The 23,147-nt window shown below is 37.1% G+C and overlaps 1 protein-coding gene across 1 annotated transcript in view; it reads right to left on the bottom strand.

Annotated features, from left to right (window-relative positions):
- Tex15 (testis expressed 15, meiosis and synapsis associated) overlaps positions 1-23,147 on the bottom strand; it is a 64,475-nt gene that overhangs the window by 15,299 nt on the left and 26,029 nt on the right. Inside the window, exons 4-7 of the mRNA XM_070016239.1 lie at positions 21,297-21,462; positions 14,094-14,331; positions 7,645-7,791; positions 6,524-6,686 (exon numbers count right to left, since the gene is read on the bottom strand). Coding sequence (XP_069872340.1) covers positions 6,524-6,686; positions 7,645-7,791; positions 14,094-14,331; positions 21,297-21,462 — 714 coding nt within the window. The remainder of the gene's footprint in view (positions 1-6,523; positions 6,687-7,644; positions 7,792-14,093; positions 14,332-21,296; positions 21,463-23,147) is intronic.

Below are 23,147 nucleotides of genomic sequence, written 5' to 3'. Positions count from 1 at the left end.
ATACAATTTCTTAACACAAGAAAATTGATTTCAACTGAAAGTTCATCTAATAACTAAGCTGTAATTAAAATGAGTTTTTTTCTTTTTGGCTGGTCCTGGGGCTTGAACTCTAGGCCTGGGTGCTATCCCTGGGACTCTTTGTGCTCAAAGTTATCACTCTACCAATTCATCCACAGTGCCACTATGGTTTTCCTGAGTAGTTTATTGGAGATAAGAGTCTCATAGGCACTAGTAGCTCTTGCCTGTAATCCTAACTATTCAGGAAGCTGAGATCTGAGGACTGTGGTTCAAAGCCAGGTAGGAGAGTCTGTGAGACTCATCTCCAATTAACCAATAGAAAACTGGAAGTGGCACTATGCTCAAAGTGCAGAATGCCAGCCTTGAGCTGAAGAGCCCAGGGACAGTGCCCAGGCCCAGAGTTCAAGTCCCATGACCAACACAACAACATAAGGTCCCACAGACTTTTTGTCCTGGGCTACCTTTGAGTTGTGATCCTCAGAACTCAGGTCCCTGAAGTTAGGATTACAGATGTGATCCACTGGAGCCTGGCTAAATGAGCTCTTAATAGAAAAGCAGATATAAGAGAATGAATAAGAATAAAGTATAAATAATGCAGTGTGAAACTCCTCTCACCCTAGTCTAAACTTTACTAAAAGTATTTGTTATAAAAAGTGATTTTTGTAGTTAAGTGTGGGTGTTATACATGTAATACTGGATAGATACTTGCGAGGCTGAAATCAGGATGTGGTTCAAGGCTAACTAGATAAAAAGTTGGTGAGGCCGGGGCAGTGCTGGCTCACGCCTGTAATTCTAGCTACTCAGGAGGATGAGATATGAACATCACTGTTCAAAGCCAGCCCAGGCAAAAAAGTCCGTGAGTCTTTTATCTCCAATTAACCACCAGAAAACCTGAAGTGGCTCTATGGCTCAAAGTGGTAGAAAGTGGTAGCCTTGAGCAAAAGAGCTCAGGGACAGAGTCCAGGCCCTGATTGCAAGCCCCACAACAGGAAAAAAAAAATTTGTAAAATATTATTTCAACAATAGCTAGATATTGTTTCACATCTGTCATCCAAATTATGGTGGGAAATGTAACTAGGAGGACTGTAGTTCAGACCAGCCTCTGCAAAAAAAAAGTGAGGCCCCTATATTAAGAATGACCAGAGCAAAAAGGGCTGGAGGTATGTCTCAAGTGCTAATGCCTGTCTAGGAATATGAAGCCCTGAGTTGAAACCACACTACTATCAAGAAAAAAATGTATTCTAACAAATATTAAATAGGAAAACATTTTTTTCTCAAATACTAGTCCTTTTTGTATTCATTTGCAAAATTCTTATATCCTAATAGCAGCATCTATATTTTAGTAGGCAAAACTGTCTCTGGTCTTTACACTTTGTTTCATTTCCCTCTACCAGGTAAAAATAAAGTATGAGATAAAGGGATAGGAGGTTCCAGAAATCTCCAACTTTGCAGCATTTTATATTTTATTTTTATTTTTTGTCAGTCGTGGGGCCTGAACTCTGGGCCTGGGTGCTGTCCCTGAACTCTTCATCTCAAGGCCAACACTGTATCACTTGAGCCGCAGCGCCACTTCCAGCTTTTTCTGCTTATGTGGTGCTGAGGAATTGAACCCAGGGCCTCAAGCATGCGAGGCAATCCTTCTACCACTGAGCCACCTTCCCAGCCCCAGCATTTTATATTTTAGATTAGGGATGCGCCACATTTGTGTATGTAAACAAACACTAGATAATATAAGCAAAGTTTTTCCTAGATTTATAAAAATGTATTTCATAAGGGAATTATAAAATGCATATTCAACTAATAACAATTTATCATAAAAATGCCTGGAAAATATTCAATTCTAGGATGATATTAACAGAAACCAATGATAAAAACATTGCAAGATTTATGAAATATGGGGCTGGGAAGGTGGCTCAGTGGTAGAGCGCTTGCCTTGCATGCCTGAGGCCCTGGGTTCAATTTCTCAGCACCACATAAGCAAAAAGAAAAAAGCAGAAGTGGCATTGTAGCTGAAGTGGTAGAGCACTAGCCTTGAGCTGAAGAGCTGAGCGACAGTGCCCAGGCCCAGAGTTCAGGTCCCAGGACCGGACCCAAAGAAAAAAAAAAGATTTATGAAATATATGAAGCTATAAACTTATCACTGCAGTACCATAAAGTTATTTTATACAGTAAATACCTATATAGAATATTTCTAAATTCTGTATATATATATAAAGATACATTGTACTTGCAAATTTGACATGTTAAATTGAAAACCATTTGTACAATTATTTAAAAATAAAAAATTCAACAAAAATTTTACATTTAACTGTGTATTATTAATTATAGTAACCTATAGTAGAAGAGTATACTTAATAGTAGGAATATGGTAATAAAACAATATATAGATCCCATGTTTCCTTATATAAAAATCAAATACACTATTAAACGAACTCATGGGCTGGGAATGTGGCTTAGTGGTGGAGTGCTTGCCTAGCATGCAGGAAGCCCTGGGTTCAATTCCTCAGTACCACATAAACAGAAAAAAGCCTAAAGTAGCACTGTGGCTCAAGCGGTAGAGCACTAGCCTTGAGCAAAAAAAGTTCAGGGACAGTGCCCAGGCCCTGAGTTCAAGCCCCAGGATTGGTAAAAAACAAAACAAAACAAAACAACAACAAATCCAAAAAAACACCAAAAAAAAAACTCATAAGATTACTAGCAGGGCATATGAATATTTTTTATAACCTTTGGGAGGAAAATACTTTTTTGTACTTGGGCCTGGAGCTTGAACTCAAGGCCTAGGTGCTGTTTCTGAACCTTTTTTTTTCCCTCAAGGCTAGCACTTGAACCACAGGTTTACTTCTCGATTTGGTGGTTAATTGGAAATAGAGTCTCATGTTCTTTCTTGCCCAACCTGGCTTTGAAGTATGATCCTCAGATCTGAGCCTTCTGAATATCTAGGACTATAGGCTATAGGCATGAGCCACCAGTACCCAGCTTACACCTATTTTTTTTTTCAAGTGCACACCAACATCAGCCAGGAAAGATCCTATGTTAGGCTATGAAACAATACTTCATAAACAAAAATAAAATTCAAACTATATATTTAACCAAAATGGAATAACTGAGAAATTTATAAAGAAACCTATGATATTCTTAAATACTAAGAAATGACAGTTCTAAAAATGAATGTGTCAAAAACAGAGACATTGAAACAAAAATAAAATACTTTCATATGAATAAAAATGAAGGTACAATAGAGCCAAACTTATTGGAGGAGGTAACTAAAATCAATGCTTAGTTCATGAAAGTTCATGCTTGAAAATTATCTGCATTAAGATCTAAAAATGTAACCTAACCTCCTAAACCCTCTGACACCAGAAAAAGAAAAGGCAAGCAGAAGAAAGAAAATAAAAAATTAGGTAAAAAATTACTGAAACAGATAATATGACAGAAAAAACACAAACTGAGAGTTTGTTCTTTAAGTCAGTAAAACTGACAGGCTTTTATCCAGGCTGACCAAAAGAAAGACAAAAGACTCAAATTTAAGAGTCAGGAATGAGAGGGAGGCTATTACTATTGACCTTATGGGGGAAAAAAAGGACTATAAAGGAATATTATAAACTATTGTTTTTCTAACAAATTAGGTAAGTGAAATAAAATGGATAAGATTGCTAAAAAACAGAAAATACAAAAATCAATGCATGAAGAAACAGAAAACCTACAATCACCCACATATAGTGAAGAAACTGAATTAGTTATTAACACATCACTGAAAAAAATACTAGCTCAGAAAGTCTTTACTGGGGGAAGGGGGAAGGGGGGGAATGTAGTGGTGGAGATGGGAGGGAAGGGATGGTAGGGGAAAAACAAAGGAGGAAGCAACAATGTTTGATAAGAAATGTACTCATTACCTTGCTCATGTGATTGTAACCCCTCTGTACAGTATTTTCAAAATAAAAAACTTATTTAAAAAAAAAGAAAGTCTTTATTTGTAAAGTCTATCAAATGTTCAAAGAAGAATTAGTACCAATTCTTCCAAACACACAAAAAATATTTCTCAACATCCTATGGAATTAATATTATCCAGACAAAGGTATCTCAAGAAAACTAAATACATGACAGACAGGATGAGTCTGGTCAAGGTATATTGTACGCAACATGTGGAACAAGAAAACTATAAACCAGTAATCTCTTATAGACACATAAATCCTCAACAAAATTGCAGCAAGCAAACTGCAGATTCCAGCAACATATGAGATGAATTATATACCATGACTGGATGGGATCATCTTAGGAATGAAAAGCTTACTTTCTGAACATCAATTTATTTTGCCACATTAATAAAATAAAAACCCAAACCCACATGTTTATCTCAAGAGACACAAAGAACACATTTAACAAAATCCAATGTTTTTTCATGATAAAAATTACACGATACACTAGGAACAAAAGGACCTGATTCACACAATAAAGGACAAATCTGTAACAATTGCCATTATGCTTACTGGTAAAAAGAATGGCTCATTTACCCTAAATTCAGGAATAAGATAAAGGTAAGTACTTTCACTAATTCAGTATCTCACTCAAAAATACTAGCTAAGGCAATTATGCAAAAAGAAAGCAAAACTAATAAAAATGAATAATAAAAGGCATCCAGGTTGAAAAGAAAAAAATAAAACTATATAGATGACATGAGCTTGTATACAGGACATTCAAGCAATACACTAACAAGATGATTACTAATAATGATCTCAGGAAGGTTACAAAGTATCAGAGCTCAATACACAAATTTAATCATATTGTTATGAATACACAAATGAAATTAAGAAAATAATTCTATTTATGATAACATCAAAAGGAATAAAATACTTAACAACTTCAACAAAGGAAATACAGAGCTTAAATCCTCAAAACTTTGCCCAAATGGTAGAAATACCTTTCTAGCAAGCATGATATCCTGAGTTCAAACAGCAATGCTGGCTCCATAATATTCAAAAAACATAAAAAAGTAATTATATGTATACATATATGCATCTATATACATCTATACATATGTGTACATGTATATCTATATCTATATAGAACAGAATACTCCCTTATCTACTCCTAAAAATGAATAAACTGTTGATATACTTATCAACATAGAAGAATTATATGAACACATATTGATCAAAGTAAGTAAAAAAAATGCTGGCTGTAGCGGCTAACTCTTATAATCTTAGATACTTGTGAGGCAGACAGCAGGGCTTCAAGATCAGCCTGGGTATAACAAAAAAAGTGATGAGATTTCATCTAAACTAATGGCTGGGCAAGGTGGTGCACACCTGTGTACAAGGAAGCACAAGTAGGAGGATCAAAACCCAGGCTGGCCTAGACAGCCTGAAAATAACAAATACAAAAAAAGAGGCTGGTGATGTGACAAGTGTGAGGCCCTAGTTCAATCATCAGTAGAGTTAAAAAAAAAAAAAAAGAAGCATTTGAACCAGGCACTGGTGTCTCATGCCTGTAATCCTAGCTACTGAGGAGGCTGAAATCTGAAGATCCCAGTTCAGAGCCAGCCTGGAAAGGAAAATCTGTGACTCTGTTACTACCAGTTAACCACCAGAAAACTAAAGTGGTAGAGCACTAGTCTTAAGCAAAAGAGCTTAGCTCAAGAACAGCACCCAGACCCTGAGTTCAATCACCATGACTGACAAAAAAATAAAGAAAGCATTGAGGGTGATCATAGACCCACAAATGGAAAACAGGTAAAACATACTATCTTTTTTTTTCAAAAGACATACAGATTTAATTAAGAGATGATACAAGTAGAAGTGGCAAGCAACCTATAAAGTCAAGTCCATCAGAAGAGCAGCAGATTTCTCAACAGAAACTGTTGAAGCAGGAATGGAATGAGATATTTTAAGTGCTGAAGTAACTAGTATCCTAGATAACTCTATTTAGCAAACCTATCATTCATAAATGAAAGATAAAACCCTTCTGTGATGAACAAAAACAAGTGATTTATGACCACTAAAGCATTGCAGAAGATATTCAAAAGGAAACCTCTATACACAAAAGATGAAGATAGGGGCTGGGAAGATGGATCAGTGGTAGCGTGCTTGCCTTGCATGCATGAGGCCCTGGGTTCAATTTCTCAGCACCACATAAACAGAAAAAGCCGGAAGTAGCACTGTGGCTCAAGTGGTAGAGCGATTGCCTTGAGCTGAAGAGCTGAGGGACAGCACCCAGGCCCAGAGTTCAAGCCTCACGACCAAAAAAAAAAAAAAAAAAAAAAAGAAGATACATGAAAATACAGAGGAGGTAAAAAAAATCACACCAGATGAGTAGATAAGCAAATGAAAAGCAGGAAAGACTCATATGCTACAGTAATAGCAGGAATTACTCTATATCTTTTAATACCAACACTGAATGCAAAACACACTATCTTGCTTAGAGATCAATGACATTATTAGAAAAGAATATTCAGAAAATTCAAGAGCAGCACAAATATTTCTGAAGTAGAGTAAGATATGAATCTTACCAGGTCTTTGAGTAAGTCTGGGTGTCAGGACTTTTAAAGATGTTGTAAGGTGTCCATTATCTATTTTTTGACCAATAAATTTTACTGTTACCACTGCATAAGGTAGACACTGCCTTGGCTTATCTACTGGCTTTGAATAGATATCATATTCATAGAAGTATACCTAAAAATTAAAAAGAAAATTAATGATGATAAATTTTGGCAGTTAAGACTTGATAAACTATTTCAATAATGATAAAGCTGCACAATGTTATGTGTTTTTATCTACTTCAATGAATCTCCTATACTTTTCAACACTAGTTTTGTCAAATATATATAAAATTCCTCCCCTACCCTGACCACAGTACTTAATCTTGGTAGGCTACCAATGTTACAAAATGCAGACATCATGTATTTTTTTCTTTTAAATTTTATTTTTTGTTATTACATAAGTTAGTTATATAAGTTAGGTAAAGAGCATGTTTCTTTTTGGACAATGTCATCCCTTCATGTATTCTTTTAAATATTTTCTATTCAAAGTTAAATGTTTTACATATGCTCTGACCATTATATTGAACTTGGTAGAAAAAAATTATAACATCTTAGTACTTTTTATATATAGAAGTATAATAGATATTTATATAAGATTTATCTTCATTTACTCATGTATAAAAGACATAATCCTCTGTGGAAAAATTAAAAAGCTACAAAATATCTTAGCCAAATATGATCAGAAAACGCTGTCTCACCAAATGCCTAATCTATAAAATTTTCTTTTGCTCCTTTTCCAAAGTATAAAAAGCCAATGATATTGCCTCAGAACAGCCTTACTTTAAAAGTACTATTTTAACTGATTAATCATAATGGTATATATTTATGGAGTACATGTGGTGTTTTGACAGGAAAGTACTATATGGATGATTAAGTCAAACTAATTAATGTTATCTATCATCTTATGTCTCATTTTTCATAGTGAAACATTCTCAATGTACTCTTGGCAATTTTTAAGTTTACCATAGTTGCCTTGAAGTGAAGCTTTGCTTGAAAGACAAACTAGTAATTAATTTATGGAATATTCAAATAAAAATGATTACTGCATTAAGCATATGACTTCCAAATAAAAAGCCTTGATGTTAACATACTGCAGAGTTGTAGGCTTGTAGCTCAATGGTATCTTTCACAGAAGGTACAGTTTTTGACATATGGCAATCAAAGTTAGGAGAAGGATCCAAAGAAACTTTGTTTTTATCCACAGAAGGCTGAACTTTCTTCACTTTTCCAAAGAGAACCTGAAAAAAAATTTCAGCATAATATTTTTCAGATCCTCATGCTTCAAACAACAAAATGCTAACACTGTTAATGTTCCAAATGAATGGGATGATATAACATGGTGATTTTTATCACTTCTTTTCTAAATTAAACTGGGGCTAGCGTAATTCTAATACAATTTAAAAAAAAAAAATCTACTTTCAGATATTTTAGTGTAAAAACCTGGATGGAAGACTATACAAGTAATAGCCCAGAAAATTATTTTAAAATGTGTGTGAGAAATAGAAAATGGAATAGGTGGTTTGCAATTCCATATATGCCTTTTAAACATAAGACAAAAGGAAAAACAAACAGAAAAACATCAAAGCCCAGAAGTATGTTCATCTATATAAAAATGTATGTGAGCTGGAATGTGGCATAGTGGTAGAGTGCTTGTCTAGCATTCATGAGGCCCTGGGTTTGGTTCCTTACTACTACATACATGATTGTAATTATCATTTCAAAGTTACACCAACTATAATTAACCAATACATGGTAGAAGAAAAAATTAAATTCTTTTTAAAATCTGCAAACCAAAGTAACTACCAAGCAAGTTAACTTTTTTTTTCTTTTTCTTTTTGTCAGTCATGGGGTCTGAACTCTGGGCCTGGCCACTGTCCTTCTGCTCTTCAGCTCAAGAGTAACACTCTACTACTTGAGCCCCAGCGCCACTCCCAGCTTTTTCTGCTTATGTGGTGCTGCGGAAACCAACACAGCAGCACATGCATGCAAGGCAAGCACTCTACCACTGAGCCACATTCCCAGCCCTCACAGTCTTTAAAAGAGGATAATACACAGATGTAGTGAAGGTGTGATAGAACTGTTAACTAGTAAAAGCTTTTTACAGAACAACTGGGCATTACATAGCACAAGCTGTAAAAATATACATTATCCTTGACTGTAATTTGACACCTATGAATAAAAAAATTGTTAGGGGCTGGAAATGTGGCTTAGTTGTAGAGTGCTTGCCTATCATGCATGAAGCCCTGGGTTCCACTCCTTAGTACCACATAAATAGAAAAGGCCAGGTGTGGCATTGTGGCTCAAGTGGTACAATGCTAGCCTTGAGCAAAAGCAGCTCAGGGACAGTGCCCAGACCCTGAATTCAAGCCCCAGGACTGGGAAAAAAATGAAATGAAATGAAACAAAACAATTCTTAGCAAATAGGAGCCAAGGTAGTTCAATGGTAGGACAGCCTGCGGTTATTAGAATGAATGTGTCCCTGGGTTCTTTCTATATCTTAGCATGTACTCATACATATGTGTGAAAAACTACTTATACAAAGATGACCAAAATCAAATCAAACCAAACCAAACTTAGATCCAAACATTAAAAATGTGTTCCAAGCTGGGCGCTGGTAGCTCACACCTACAATCATATCTATTCAGGAGTATGAGATCTGGTTCAAAACCAGGAAAGTTTTTTTATTTTTATTTTTTAATTGTGAAAATACCATACAGAGGGGGTTACAATTACATAGGAAAGATAATGAGTACATTTCTTATCAAGCATGGTTGCCTCCTCCTTTGTTTCCCCTTCCCATCCCTTCTCCCCCCCCCCAACAAAATTGTAAAGTTCATTTTTCAACATAACGATTTGTACATCTCATTGTTGCAATGGGTCCACCTGTATCCCTATTTAAACGATTTGTTTTTTCCCTTCCCCTCCACAAATTATACCAACATCAAATAGTGAAAACAGGGGTTATACCGTGGGGGAGGGACATACAAAGCAACAAAGAAATCATCTTTTTTTTTTTTTTTTGTCTTTTCTTTTTTTGGTACTGGGGATCAAACCCAGGACGTTGCACTAGTTAGGCAAGCACTTTGCCACTGAGCTACATCCCAGCCCGAAAGAAATCATCTTATAAATATGTTAGGAACAATTGCATGAAAGCAAAAACATTTGAATACTTATCTTGGGGTTCATTTCACCTAACATCAACTTATCTGACCTTTTCTGCTTGTCTCAGACATATACTAGTTATTGCAAATAAAGCCAGGAAAGGTTGTGAGACTCATCTCCAATTAACCACCAGAAAACTAGAAGTAGTGCTGTGGCTAGTGCTAGCGGTAGAGTGCTAGCCTTTAGTAAAAGAACTCAGGGACAGCACCCAGGACATGAGTTTGAGCTCCATGACTGACAGAAAAAAAAATGTGTTTGAGGTTGAGCCATGTATGACAGTATACACTTGTTATCCCAGCAAAGCAAGTTAATAGGAACCAAAATCGAGAGCTTAAGACATGCCTGAGCCACACAGTGAGACTGGCTGAAAAGCAAACACAAAACCTCCAAACTTGTGAGGCAAATTCATAGTAGAAGTGTATAGTGGAACACTGTGTAACCATCCAAAAGGAGAAATACAATGTAGTCTTACAGTCCCAGTTACTTGAGAGACAAAGGAAGAAGGGACTCTTGAATACAGGACTTCAAGGCCAGCCTAGGCAATATAGTAGGACCTTGCTGTTTAGAGAACTTATTTAATGGCATGTAAAATATAAATTTTAACAGTCCCCATAAAAGCAAGGTACATGATACACAGAGCACATTACACATGCACATCTGTTTATATGATGAGAAGACAAAATATAAAATCCTGGCACCAGTGGTTCATGCCTGTAATCCTAGCTACTCTGAGGACTGTAGTTTGAAACCAGCCCAGAAAGAAAAGTCTGTGAGTCTCTTCTCTCCAATTAACCCACAAAAAGTTGAAAGTGGTGGTGTGACTCAAGTGGTAGTGTCAACCTTGAGTGCAAAGCTAAGGGATAGCATCTGGACTTGAGATCACTGGCACAGAATGATAAAAAAAAAAAGACTAAATATAGATATAAAAGAGTATGATTATCATAGGGATTTTGGAAGGTTTTTATTCTGTACCAAATTTTCTAAAACTCAGTATATTATTTATTATTATTATTATTATTATTATTATTATTATTATTATTATTATTATTATTATTGTGCTAGTTAGTACTGGGACTTAACCTTGGGGACTGGGTGCTGTTCTTTTTTATTTTTGACTGGTCCTGGGCTCTGTCCCTGAGCCTGTTTGTGCTCAAGGCTGGTACTCTATCACTTAAACCACAGAGTCATTTCTGGCTTTTTCTGTTTATGTGGTACTGAGGAATTGAACCCAGGGCTTCATGCATGCTAGACAAGCACTCTACTACTAAGCTACATTCCCAGCCCATGGGGTTGTTCTTTAGCTTTCTCACTCAAGGCTAGTGTTCCATCACTTGAGTTCTACTTCTGCCTTTTGAGTGGTTAGCTGGAAATAAGAGACTCATGGACCTTCCTGAATGGGCCACCTTTGAACTGCAATCCTCAGGTTGTAGCCTCCTGAGTAGCTAGGATTACAGACATGAGCCATAGGCACCAGATTATATCCATTAAATATAAAAACAAATTATGCTTAAGTAATGATATACTTGAGATAAAAATAAGCAATTATGTTATATACTATTAATTTTATAGAGGTTATATGAACATCTTGGTTTTCCTTCTCCAAGGGAAGGATACTGCCTACCTACTGTGATTTTATTTGGCCTTCTAAAGCTACAATTTCTTTTTGACGGTCGTGGGCCTGAACTCTGGGCCTGGGCATTGTCCCTTAGCTCTTCAGCTCAAGGCTAGTGTTCTACCACTTGAGCCATAGCACGACTTCCTGCTTTTACTGCTTATGTGGTGCTGAGGAATCAAACCCAGGGCCTCATGCATGCAAGGCAAGTACTCTACTACTGAGCTATCTTCCCAGCCCCAAAAGCTACATTTTTTTTTAACAACTGACCTGTTAAATCTTGAAATTCTATGAGACTCATTTTTCAACTTTCAATAAAGTTCCAAAACTAGTTCAAAACTGATTCTGGGGAAAGATGGAGTAGTACACATCAGAAATATGCCTCCCTACAACAGAAGAGTCTGTCTGTTGTAACTATTTTGGAATTTCCAGGGCAAGGTTTAGATAGCATATTGTACTTAACCCATTTGGCAGGTATTTTTTCCACTCCTGTGGCCCCATAGCAGCTGGGTGTGCATGTGTTCCAAAAGCAACTTGCACACCACTTAAAGAAGAATGGGCAAAGTAAACCTAAGGAGAATGTGTTCTGGTCACTGATTACTTATAACAGGTGCAAACAGGTGATCTCTCTCTCTCTCTCTTTTTTTTTTTTTAATATTGCTCTTATGTCTCAGAGACTTAGAGGATTTAAAGGGCCAGTGCCCCATTCCTCAGGGAGGCAGATATGGAAGATTGTCATTTAAAATCAACCATGAATAGCTGAGAGTACATCTCAATGGTAGAGGGCTTGCTTAGCATGTAAAAGCCACTGTGTTTGTTGTCAGTATTGCTATTCCAATTCTCTTCCCTATTTCCTCCACATACACACAAAAAGCAAAACAAACAAAAAACCTACAAATCAGAGGAAATTAGAAAGTCACCATACAGAAGCAAATGCTCAGAAAAATATCTGAAATAAAATAAAAAAAAACTGATGACTATAGCTGGGCACCAGTGTCTCACACTGTAATCGTAGCTATTCAGGAGGCTGAGATCTGAAGATCATGGTTTGAAGCCAGCCCAGACAGCAAAGTCTGTGAGACTTTATCTCCAACTGATGATCTAGAAGGTCCTAACTGTGACTCAAGTGGTAGAACACTAGCTTTGAGAAAAAAAGTTCAGGGACAGTGCCCAAGTGTGTGTGTGTGTGTGTCTGTGTGTACACGCTGTAAGAAACCTTCAGGGACAGTGCCCAAGTGTGTGTGTGTGTGTGTGCGCGCGTGTGTGTGTGCACGCTGTAAGAAACCTAGAATTCCATGCATGCTGGGCAAAAACTCTTCCACTGAGATGTATCTTCAGGATCCTAAAGTTTATCATGGGTAACAACTGAGTGCATTTTTTCTGGGGTGTGTGTGTGTGTGTGTGTGTGTGTGTGTGTGTGTGTGTGTGTGTGTGTGTGTGTGTGTGTGTGTGTGTGTGTGTGTGTGTGTGTGTGTGTGTGTGTGTGTGTGTGTGTGTGTGTACGCTGTAAGAAACCTGCATTTTTTCTGGTGTGTGTGTGTGTGTGTGTGTGTGTGTGTGTGTGTGTGTGTGTGTGTGTGTGTGTGTGTGTGTGTGTGTGTGTGTGTGTGTGTGTGTGTGTGTGTGTGTGTGTGTGTGTGTGTGTGTGTGTGTGTGTACGCTGTAAGAAACCTAGAATTCCATGCATGCTGGGCAAAAACTCTTCCACTGAGATGTATCTTCAGGATCCTAAAGTTTATCATGGGTAACAACTGAGTGCATTTTTTCTGGTCTTTTTGTAATTTAAGTGTTTTATCATCTCAGTTATCCCATATATTATTTTTAATACTTTAATGTTTATTAATTTCAAAAACTTTCAAATCATTAATATGATTTTCACATCTTAAAAAATGCTCTGTAAACCTAATGGCAAGAAATGTATAGTATTCCAGAGAAAGGATATATGGTAACTGTCCAATGCACTAAGGTAGGCATTTATATCATGGCTATTTCCTAATATAAACAATATTCCCTCTCATATAGTCACAGACACACTCATTTAGAGGCCTTGAATCACCTAGGCACAAGTTTTTTTCTAAAGCTAACATTTTATATAACTGTAACATAAGTATTAAAATTACAAAATTGATATTTGAAGCTGGAAGCATAGCTTAAATGGTAGAGCATATAGTTAGGAAGAGAGAGGCCCTGAGTTCAAACTCTAATCCTTGTCAAAAAACAAAAAGCTTAATTAAGTTCAGCTTATGCAAAAGTCACTTTACTACAATGTTTAATAGGAGGACAAAAAATTTAATATTAATTATGATATAGACAAAAGAAATAAAAGGAATGGAAACAGGGGCTGGGAAGGTGGCTCAGTGGTAGAGTGATTGCCTTGCATGCATGAGGCCCTGGGTTCGATTCCTCAGCACCACACCAGCAGAAAAAGCAGGAAGTGGTGTTGTGGCTCAAGTGATAGAGTGCTAGCCTTGAGCTGAAGAGCTGAGGGACAGCACCCAGGCCCAGAGTTCAGGCCCCACAACCAACAAAAAAGAGCAGGAACAATTGGTCCATAATAAATGTAACACTGAGAAGACGAAGATGAGGATTGCCTTTGCTTACTGAAAATTAAGTCAAATAAAAGTCAAGAATGGGGAAAATTCTAATGATGATAACATGTTATTTTACATAATAAAATTTAAAATACTAATTTAAACTGAGAGGAAGGTATGTTCAGGTTAATTTAAGATCAACTGTTCATATAATTAGCATTTTTATGCTACCTACCTTAAAAATTACAATACCTTCCACAGCAGTGCTTCGACTATGAGCATAATTCAAGGCAACATCAACATGTCTAAATATATAAATTCCCAGAAGGGGATTTCCCAGTATCTTCAATGTCGATGCTTTAGTACTTATCCCGCTCTGGTAAATCTCTGCCATGTCACTCTGAGGAAGTGCTAAAAAGCAGAAATGTTCTTCAAGTTCTCTGCCATGCCTTCCATTCTCACGCATCTCTGACCTAAAGCAAAACAAATACTGTATACAGTTTAAACAATAATTTTCAGGATGTTTCAGCTTAGTAACTATTAAAAAGAAAAATACTGATAGCATTCAGAGGTATCACATACCCCTACCATTAGTTAGCTTGAATATCTAAAGGTTAAATTGAAGACTTAGCCTTTTTTGCGTTATCTGATAAGAACATTTCTCAAATGCTGTTAATACATTCACCAGAAAGTCTTAAAAGTTTTACATGTATTTTCCCAATTTGTTCTCAACTCACCTCAAAGTTATTATTAAATTCATTAAAAAATGAAGTTTAGGGGCTGAGGATACTGTTCAAGCACTGCCACTTAGGGTCCAAGCATAAGGTCCCTAAGTTCAAACCCCAACACTACCCCTATATCCTACAAAAAAGCTAAAGCTTGTCAAACTATCAAAGTGACAGGGTTGGAACCATACAAGTCTATTTCATTTTATTGTGCGTCATATAAACAATTTTTTAAAAAATAAATTGGAGGGGTCTGGGAATATGGCTTGGTGGTAGAGTGCTTGCCTAGCATGCATCAAGCTCTGGGTTTGATTCCTTGCTACCACATAAAACAGAAAAAAACTACAAGTGGCACTGTGACTCAAGTGATAGAGCTAGCCCTGAGTACAGAAAGGCTCAGGGACAGAGCCCAGACCCTGAGTTCAAACCCCAGGACTGGCAAAAATAAAATAAAATAAAATAAATTGAAGATCTGCAGCAATCTTGTATCTGCAAGTCTATCAGTGTCATTTTTTCCAAAAGCACACACCCACTTTATGTTTCTGTGTCACATGTTCACATTGTTTTAATAGAGTAAACCTTTCCTTTTACTATATTTGTTATGGTGCTCCGTGATTAGTCACCTAGAATGTTACCATTATAATAGCTGTGGGGTGTCAGAAGCACATTCATATAAAGTATTGAACATAATAAATGTGTTCTGACTGTTCTGCTGACCAGCCATCCCCACCATCTCTCTTTCATCAACCCCACCTATTCTATGAGAAACAATATTAAAAATTAGGCCAGCCGAGTGCCAGGGGCTCACGCCTATAATCCTAGCTACTCAGGAGGCTGAGATCTGAGAATCATGGTTCAAAGCCAGCCCTGGCAGGAAACTCTGTGAGACTCTTATCTCCAATAAACCACTAGAAAACTGGAAGTGGTGCTGTGGCTCAAGTGGTAGAGGGCTTGCCTTGAGCAAGAATAGTACTAGCGTCAACCAGGTACCACCAGCTGGTACAAAAGGTTCAGACACCAGGACAGAAATGTGATTCCAGTGGGATGAATGTGGCAGATGAAGTGGATAAGGAAAAAGTATATATATGTGTGTAGAAATGTCTCAATGAACCTTTCCTCCCATAAGAGAATAAGAAACAAAAAAAATTTGAAAAGCTGGTCACTGGTAGCTCATGCCTGTAATCTTAGTTACTCAGGAAGTTGAGATCTGAGGATTATGGTTAGGAGCCAGCCCAGAAAGTAAAGTCAATGAGACTCCAATTAACCATCAGAAAACCAAAAGTGGCGCTGTGGTTCAAAGTGGTAGAGCACTAGCCTGCAAAAGAGCTCAGAGACAGTGCCCAGGCCCCAAGATAATCCTCATCAATAACCAAAAAAGGAAAAAAAGGAAAAAAAAAAGATTAAAAATCCTCTTCTAAAAAGCAAATGCTTTGGGTACTCAGATTGTGGCCCAAGTCCCTAAATGCTATTCCCCTGTGAAAAATTCTTAGAAGCACAGGGCCAACCTATAGATGCATCTTCAATTTTGAGCTGACACCTTGTCTTTTTTTAAAAAAAATACATATTAGTTATTATAAAGGGTATATACAGAAGAATTATAGTTATATAAGTCAGTAATAAGTGCATTTTTTCTTTCTTTTTTATTTTTTTCCCAGTACTGGGGCTTGAGGTCAAGGCTGGGGCCTGAGCTTCTTTTGCTTAAAGCTAGCACTCTACCACTTGAGCCACAGTGCCACTTCTAGCTTTTTCTGTGTATAAAGCACTGAGGAATCAAACCCAGGGATTCATGCATGCTAGACAAGCACTCTACCACTAAGCCACATTCCCAGCCCTCACGTTTTTCTTTTTTTTTTTTTAAAGATGATTCCAAATTAATATCTACGATGGAGAGCTTACAGGACCTAGAAGATATGGAAAATTGTTCTTGAAAGCTACATACTTAGTAAGATTTATTTTTCTGGAACACTTCTCACAGAAGTTGTATATCATATACATATTACTATTTAATTTACAAGAACCATCTACCACTAAGAGCAGACAGAAAATACATATGAAAGTATGTCACTGACAGAAAAGATCATAACCACTTGTCTCCTAGATTGTAACAATGTCACCCTTTACTTTTGATTAAATATGTCTGCTTTTACATTCAAGTTGATGAAACACTATGATCACTATGTTGAGATAAGAGTTCTCACAAAGGGGCTGGGAAGGTGGCTCAGTGGTCGAGCACTTGCCTTGCATGCTCGAGGCCCTGGGTTCGATTCCTCAGCAGCACATAAGAAAAAAGCCGGAAGTGGCACTGTGGCTCAAGTGGTAGAGTGCTAGCCTTGAGCTGAAGAGCTGAGGGACAGCGCCCAGGCCCAGAGTTCCGGCCCCACAACCGGACCCAAAAAAAAAAAAAAAAAAAGAGTTCTCACAAAGAAGTCTAATGGTCCATGCCCTACTTCCTTTTCCCATTTCTCAGTTGGCTTTTCTAGGGATAAGGAAAGATATTAAATTTCTTAGTAACTTCTAAGTCTCTCACAGGGAAAACACTAATAGCAACAAAAAAAGATGGATGGGCAGAGAAGTATATTGTAAGATTCCTATACTACACACAAATGTAACATCATCAAAAGATACACTCTTTATAGATACATTCTTTATAGATAATGAAGACACAGAATAATCCTAGAGCAGGGTTTTTAAATGGCTAGTACCACTGACATTTTGGGCCATATTACTTTACCTAGTCATCCTGTTGTCTAAATATCTTGTTGGCTAAATCTGAAGGGATTCAGTAGAAAAATATAATAAAAATCTAATGCCAGGCTACAAAAAAAACCCCACTGAATTAAAGCAGAAACAATCTTCTGAATTTTGTATTAGTAATAATAATGATAGGTACTTTTTTAGTTTTCAATGAATGTTTCAGAATTACATTTGAAAAAAGAATTAGGCCTCTTTAAGAATGACAATAAAAAATGGATAAAATGATGGTTGAAACTATTTCTGTCAACAGGGTGTGGTTGCACTTGCCTGTAATCCAAGCTACTCAGAAGGCTGAGATCTGAAAGTCTGTGAGACTTTATTTTTTGGCCAGTTGTAGGCTTCAACTCTGAGCCTGAGGCGCTGTCCTTCAGCTCTTCATCTCAAGGTGAGCGCTCTAGCACTAGAGCTTCTTGAGCCACAGCCCACTTTCAGTTTTCTGGTGGTTAATTGGGTCTCACGGACTTTCCTCCTGTGGCTGGCTTTGAACCATGATCCTCATATCTCAGCCTCCTGAGTAGCTAGGATTATAGGTGTGAGCCACCAGCTCTTGGCTCTGAGACTCTTATCTCTAATTAACCACCAGAAAACAAGAAGTGGTGCTATGGGTCAAGTGGTAGAGTGCTTGCCTTGAGCTGAAGAGCTCAGGGACAGTGCCCAGGCCCAGAGTTCAAGCCCCACGACCAACAAAACACAAAACAAAAAACCCCAACACAAGTTCTTTTTTTTAAAAATTATTATTTATTATTATTATTATTATTATTATTATTATTATTATTATTATTGTCAGTCATGGGGCTTGAACTCTGGGCCTGGGCGCTGTCCCTCAGCATTTCAGCTGAAGGTGAGCACTCTACCACTTGAGCTATAGCGCCACTTCCGTCCAACACAAGTTCTGTCCTAAGTTTATGTAAAAGTTAGGCTTTCCAAAGTTATTCACATACTAAGATTTGTCACACTATTAAAGGCAGAAGCTGAATCTCGAGAACCTTCTCATAATACAAATCTGAATCCATAGTAGCCTATTCCTATCGAATTTTACTATGAAACTGCTTCTTACTCATTTGCATTTAAAGTATTCCTTTGCTGTATAAACTTGAGTTGTTTCATTTACCAGGAAAAAAAAATATTTAAAAGGAGGTTGGGAAAACATGAAGGCAACAGATTTGTGCTTTGCCATGTACTTGTGTTACACCTTGCTCCTTTCTCAACCTGTGCTGACACTAACTTTGGAAAAGATGAATTCTCTACTTCAATTTAAACTTGCCAGGTAGAACACACACAATCAGAAGTTGTTTTTTGTTTTTATTTTGCTAGTCCTGGGGCTTGAACTTAGGGCCTCAGCACTGTCTCTGAGCTTCTTTTACTAAAGGCTAGCACTCTACCTACCATTTGAACCACAGTGTCACTTGCGGCTTTTTCTGTGTATGTTGTACTGAGGAATCAAACCCAGTGCTTCATGCATGCCAGGCAAGCATTCTACCACTAAGCCACATTCCTAGACCAGTAAGATTTTTTTGAAATTTGGATTTTTTATGATTTATAAAAACATTTTATTGGATATAAATAGGAAATAGTTGCATTCTAAATATTTTGATTATTTTTTGTGTAATTTCTCTCAAAATAACAGCTTTATGAAATACATGGATCATGTCTCAAAAGATTGTCACTAATCCCCTATCTGGAGTCCTTAGCGCCCTTTCCCTGAATTAAACCCTTATTTTAGAATCCCTTTCTTGATAGTATCCCTTTTCTAGTACTAAATTCAGTGCAAATTTGAATCACTGACTTCACATAGAAATTCATTTCCAAATGACTTCAAATAAGTTAGCTTCTTATCATAACAAGTTAAGACATCAGGTAGCCTTCATGAAGATTAACTGATTGTATGACTCCAAATTCTCTTCAAAAGTCTTGGGTTTTTTCATCTTTTTTTGCTTTACTGTTCTTACCACTGAGGTCATTTTAACACTAGTCTCATTATATCAGGAGTGCTGCTCCTGAGTACTATGGTAAACATATAGTATGAATTTTTGTCTAATTGGGCAAATATTCAAACAAATTCCTGACATTGTTGATTATTAAGAATGTTCTAACATGTCCTATATCATTGTCTTAACTTTTCTGTAACAAAAAGTAACTGGAAAAATTTTCAAGACTAAAATAAAGAACAGTCTCAATTTTTGTGTGTGTTCTAGAACTGGGTCTTACACATAGCTAGTACTCTCCCTTTTGAAATATGCCTCCAGTCTCCCCCAAATTAATTTTTAAAAAAACTGTGCTTTGAATGTGAATATGTCACTTTCTACTGCCACGCCTAACTGTAGTTTTTAGAAGGAAGAGAATATGCCAGTTCCAAGTTCCCACGCTCACAACAAAGGGGTCTAGAATATTTGAGTCAAGAAAGATTCATTCTAAAACAAAAATAAGTTTTACAGGTAGGACTTTCAAGCTTAGGCTTGAGGTTTAAAAGTGCAAAATCATAAAGAAAAGTTTAGAAAATGAATATGCTATTTTAAATTATCCTAATACAAATTTATATCTATAAATTCAAAATTCGAAGAGTTTGTGTATATATATATATATTTTTGGGGGGGGGGTCCGGTCATGGGGCCTGAATTCTGGCCTGGGCACTGTCCCTCAGCTCTTTAGCTCAAGGCTAGTGCTCTACCACTTGAGTCATAGCACCACTTCTGGCTTTTTTTTTCTGTTTATGTGGTGCTGAGGAGTCGAACCCAGGGCCTCATGCATGCGAGGCAAGCACTCTACCACTGAGCCACCTTCCCAGCCCAGTTTGTATATTAAAAAAAAATCAAAACAACAATAAGGTAATTGTCTTCCCAGAAAGTTAAATGGGTACTTTCAAGAACCATTAGAAAGAAGCTAGATGCTAGTGGTTCACACCTGTAATCCCAGCTACTTAGGAAGCTGACATATGAGTTTGAAGATAGCCTGGGCAGGAAAGCCTTATCTCCAATGATCATCAGAAAACTGCTAGAAAAGCTGTGGTTCAATTGGCAGAGTGCTAGCCTTGAGTATAAAGGCTCAGAAACAGCATTCATACCTTGAGTCCCAAGACTGACAGGGACACGCAGAGGGACACATAGAAGGATACACACACAAACTCCAATTTTGGCATTAACGCTAAGGAACAGTTTTACTGGAATTATTGAAAGCAGCCAGATACAACCTTCTCAAATTAAAGTATCTATCAACCTTACGCCAGGTGCTAGTGGCTCATGCCTGTAATCTTAGCTACTCAGGAGGCTGAGATCTGAGGATCTCAGTTCAAAGCCATTCTGGCAGGAAAGTCCGTGAGACTCTTATCTTCAACTAAACCACCAGAAAACTGGAGGTGGTGCTGTGGCTCAAGTGGTAGAGCACTCACCTTGAGCTCAAGAGTTGAGGGACAGCCCCCAGGCCCAGAGTTCAAGCCCCATGACCGACACCCACACCCACCCACACACACAGTGTATATATAGAGGTTGATATATATATATATATATATATATATATATATATTTATATATACACATCACCTCTTTAGAGTTCTGTCTAGGAACAAAAAAGTTGTTTCTCATTACTTTCCTATTTTACATTACCCAGGAAGGGACCTAAGAAATGTCAACTTAACAAAATGAGCTGATGAATGTTTCTGAAAAAAAAATGAAGGTAAAAAATTAGAAGAGTATCTGAAATTTAGTATTAGTACATGATCACTAATGTTCATTATTATACAACCACATAATCAAATTTCAGACAAATCAATACTATCCTCTTGCACAAATATTTCTGAATTACAAAAGACTGTAAGAAGGTTAACAGTAACTTGCACTGATTTCTCCAGTACTGCTTATTTTCTTAGTGAGTCTTAGTAAATCTAAAATGGTATAAATGAATTAGTGAAAGAAACCATAGTACAAAAAAAATTTCTCAAACTTGTTTAGTTCATAGAGACTTACCTCTTAGCAGTAAATTTTTTTTCCAGATGCTCATTGTGAATTAGTTTTGTATCCCCAAATTGCCATGTGGCCTGTAGATCACAACTTACATCAAGCCTGCATTGCTTTAAATTGTCATGTATGAAACTATACTCCCTAGTATTAGTGCAACAAGATGACAAGTAAACTACAAACAAGAAAAGGAGAATAGTTACTTGTGATTAAATGATACACTGTACATACATACAATAGCATTATATTGATATAAAATAAAAAACAATGAACTTCTTGGAAATTTTATTAACTATTGAAGGCAACAATTTACATTTAAGGTTTTACCAAAGTAATATGGACCTTCTACATTGGCAGTAAATTAAAACATGAGCCATATTTTTCTTCACATATCATTGGAGTTATTAAAAATTGACACTAATGTAGATTAGAAGATGTATTAGAATTCAGGTTGTTTGCAATTAAAGTTGTATTCTGTGAATCATCACCCAAACTTGTAAGGCAATTCATATACTAAAAATGATTTGCAAGTATAACAGATCTATTTGTAAGCTGGAAATGGTTACAGTGGCACATGTAAGAGGAACAAGGTTTTCTCAGGACAGTGAGCAATGTTTCAAGTTGTTGCTATATTAATTAGATGCAGAAATGGATAAAACCTTGATAAGGGAGATTTAGTGAGAGAGAAAAAGTTTATTCTTATAGTCTGAAATGGTTCTATTCCATAAAGTCCATACAAACATTGAATTATTGAGTATTGAACGAGTGTCCTTAGGGAAAAGGGTTAAGTTCTTACAAACATCTGGTTGAATTTTTGACAATCTATAAATGTCATGAACATTACATGGGTTCTTCTGTCAACATTTCTTTCAAACTAGTGCTGAAAAACATATTCCTTTTTCTGTATAACATCTGCCAGCTTATTTTTTATTTTTATTTTTGTCGGTCATGGGGCCTAAACTCTGGGTTTGGGTGCTATCCCTCAGCTCTTCAGCTCAAAGCAATCGCTCTACCACTTGAGCCACAGCAGCACTTCTGGCTTTTTCTGCTTATGTGATGCTGAGAAATCAAACCCAGAGCCTCATGTATGCAAGGCAAGCACTCTAACACTGAGCCACCTTCCCAGCCCTCTGCCAGGTTATTTAAAAAAATTCTTTCCCAATCTCTGTATCTAAGGAGCCTAACTGCCTGTAAGCTCACCATTTTTCATGTTCTCTTACATGAGCCAACCAGCAATAGCCCAGATGAAAACACTTTACTGACACTGGGAATATGTCCTTATGTACCATGGATTTTTTGCCTCACAACAATGCTATCCATTATGCCTTAAAAGTATCAGCTGTCATATCATGAATCTATCAAACTAGCTGCTTTTTCTTTTTTTTGTGTGGGTTGTGGGGCCTGAACTCGGCCTGGGCAGTCCCTCAGCAATTCAGCTCAAGGATAGCCACAGTGCCACTTCCAGCTTTTTCTGCTTATGTGGTGCTGAGGAATCAAACCCAGGGCCTCCAGTATGCAAGGCAAGCACTCTACCACTGAGCCACCTTCCCAGCTCCTGCTTTTTCATTTTTTCCCATAGCTTCAACAGGTACTTTTTTTGAGGTGTGATACTAGCTTTGTACTGGTGATTTTCTTCCTTTTTCTGATGCATTGCATTGTTAATTCAACCACACTAAAATCAAGCTTACTCGGGCTGATATCTAAAATGTGTTTTCTATGTAAGGCACATCATAATATTCCTGAGCTTAGAAACACTAAGGTCTCTTTTCAGCATTATATCTGGAGGCTATTTTATTTTATTTTTGCTGGTTGTGGGGTCTGAACTCTGGGCCTGGGCGCTGTCCCTCAGCTCGTCAGCTC

This window comes from Dipodomys merriami, unplaced genomic scaffold (assembly GCF_024711535.1).
Source record: "Dipodomys merriami isolate MVZ:Mamm:240054 unplaced genomic scaffold, mDipMer1.0.p SCAF_12, whole genome shotgun sequence".
In the NCBI taxonomy this organism is placed as follows: Eukaryota; Metazoa; Chordata; class Mammalia; order Rodentia; family Heteromyidae; genus Dipodomys; species Dipodomys merriami.
This window is presented reverse-complemented; position numbering and strand designations above follow the sequence as displayed.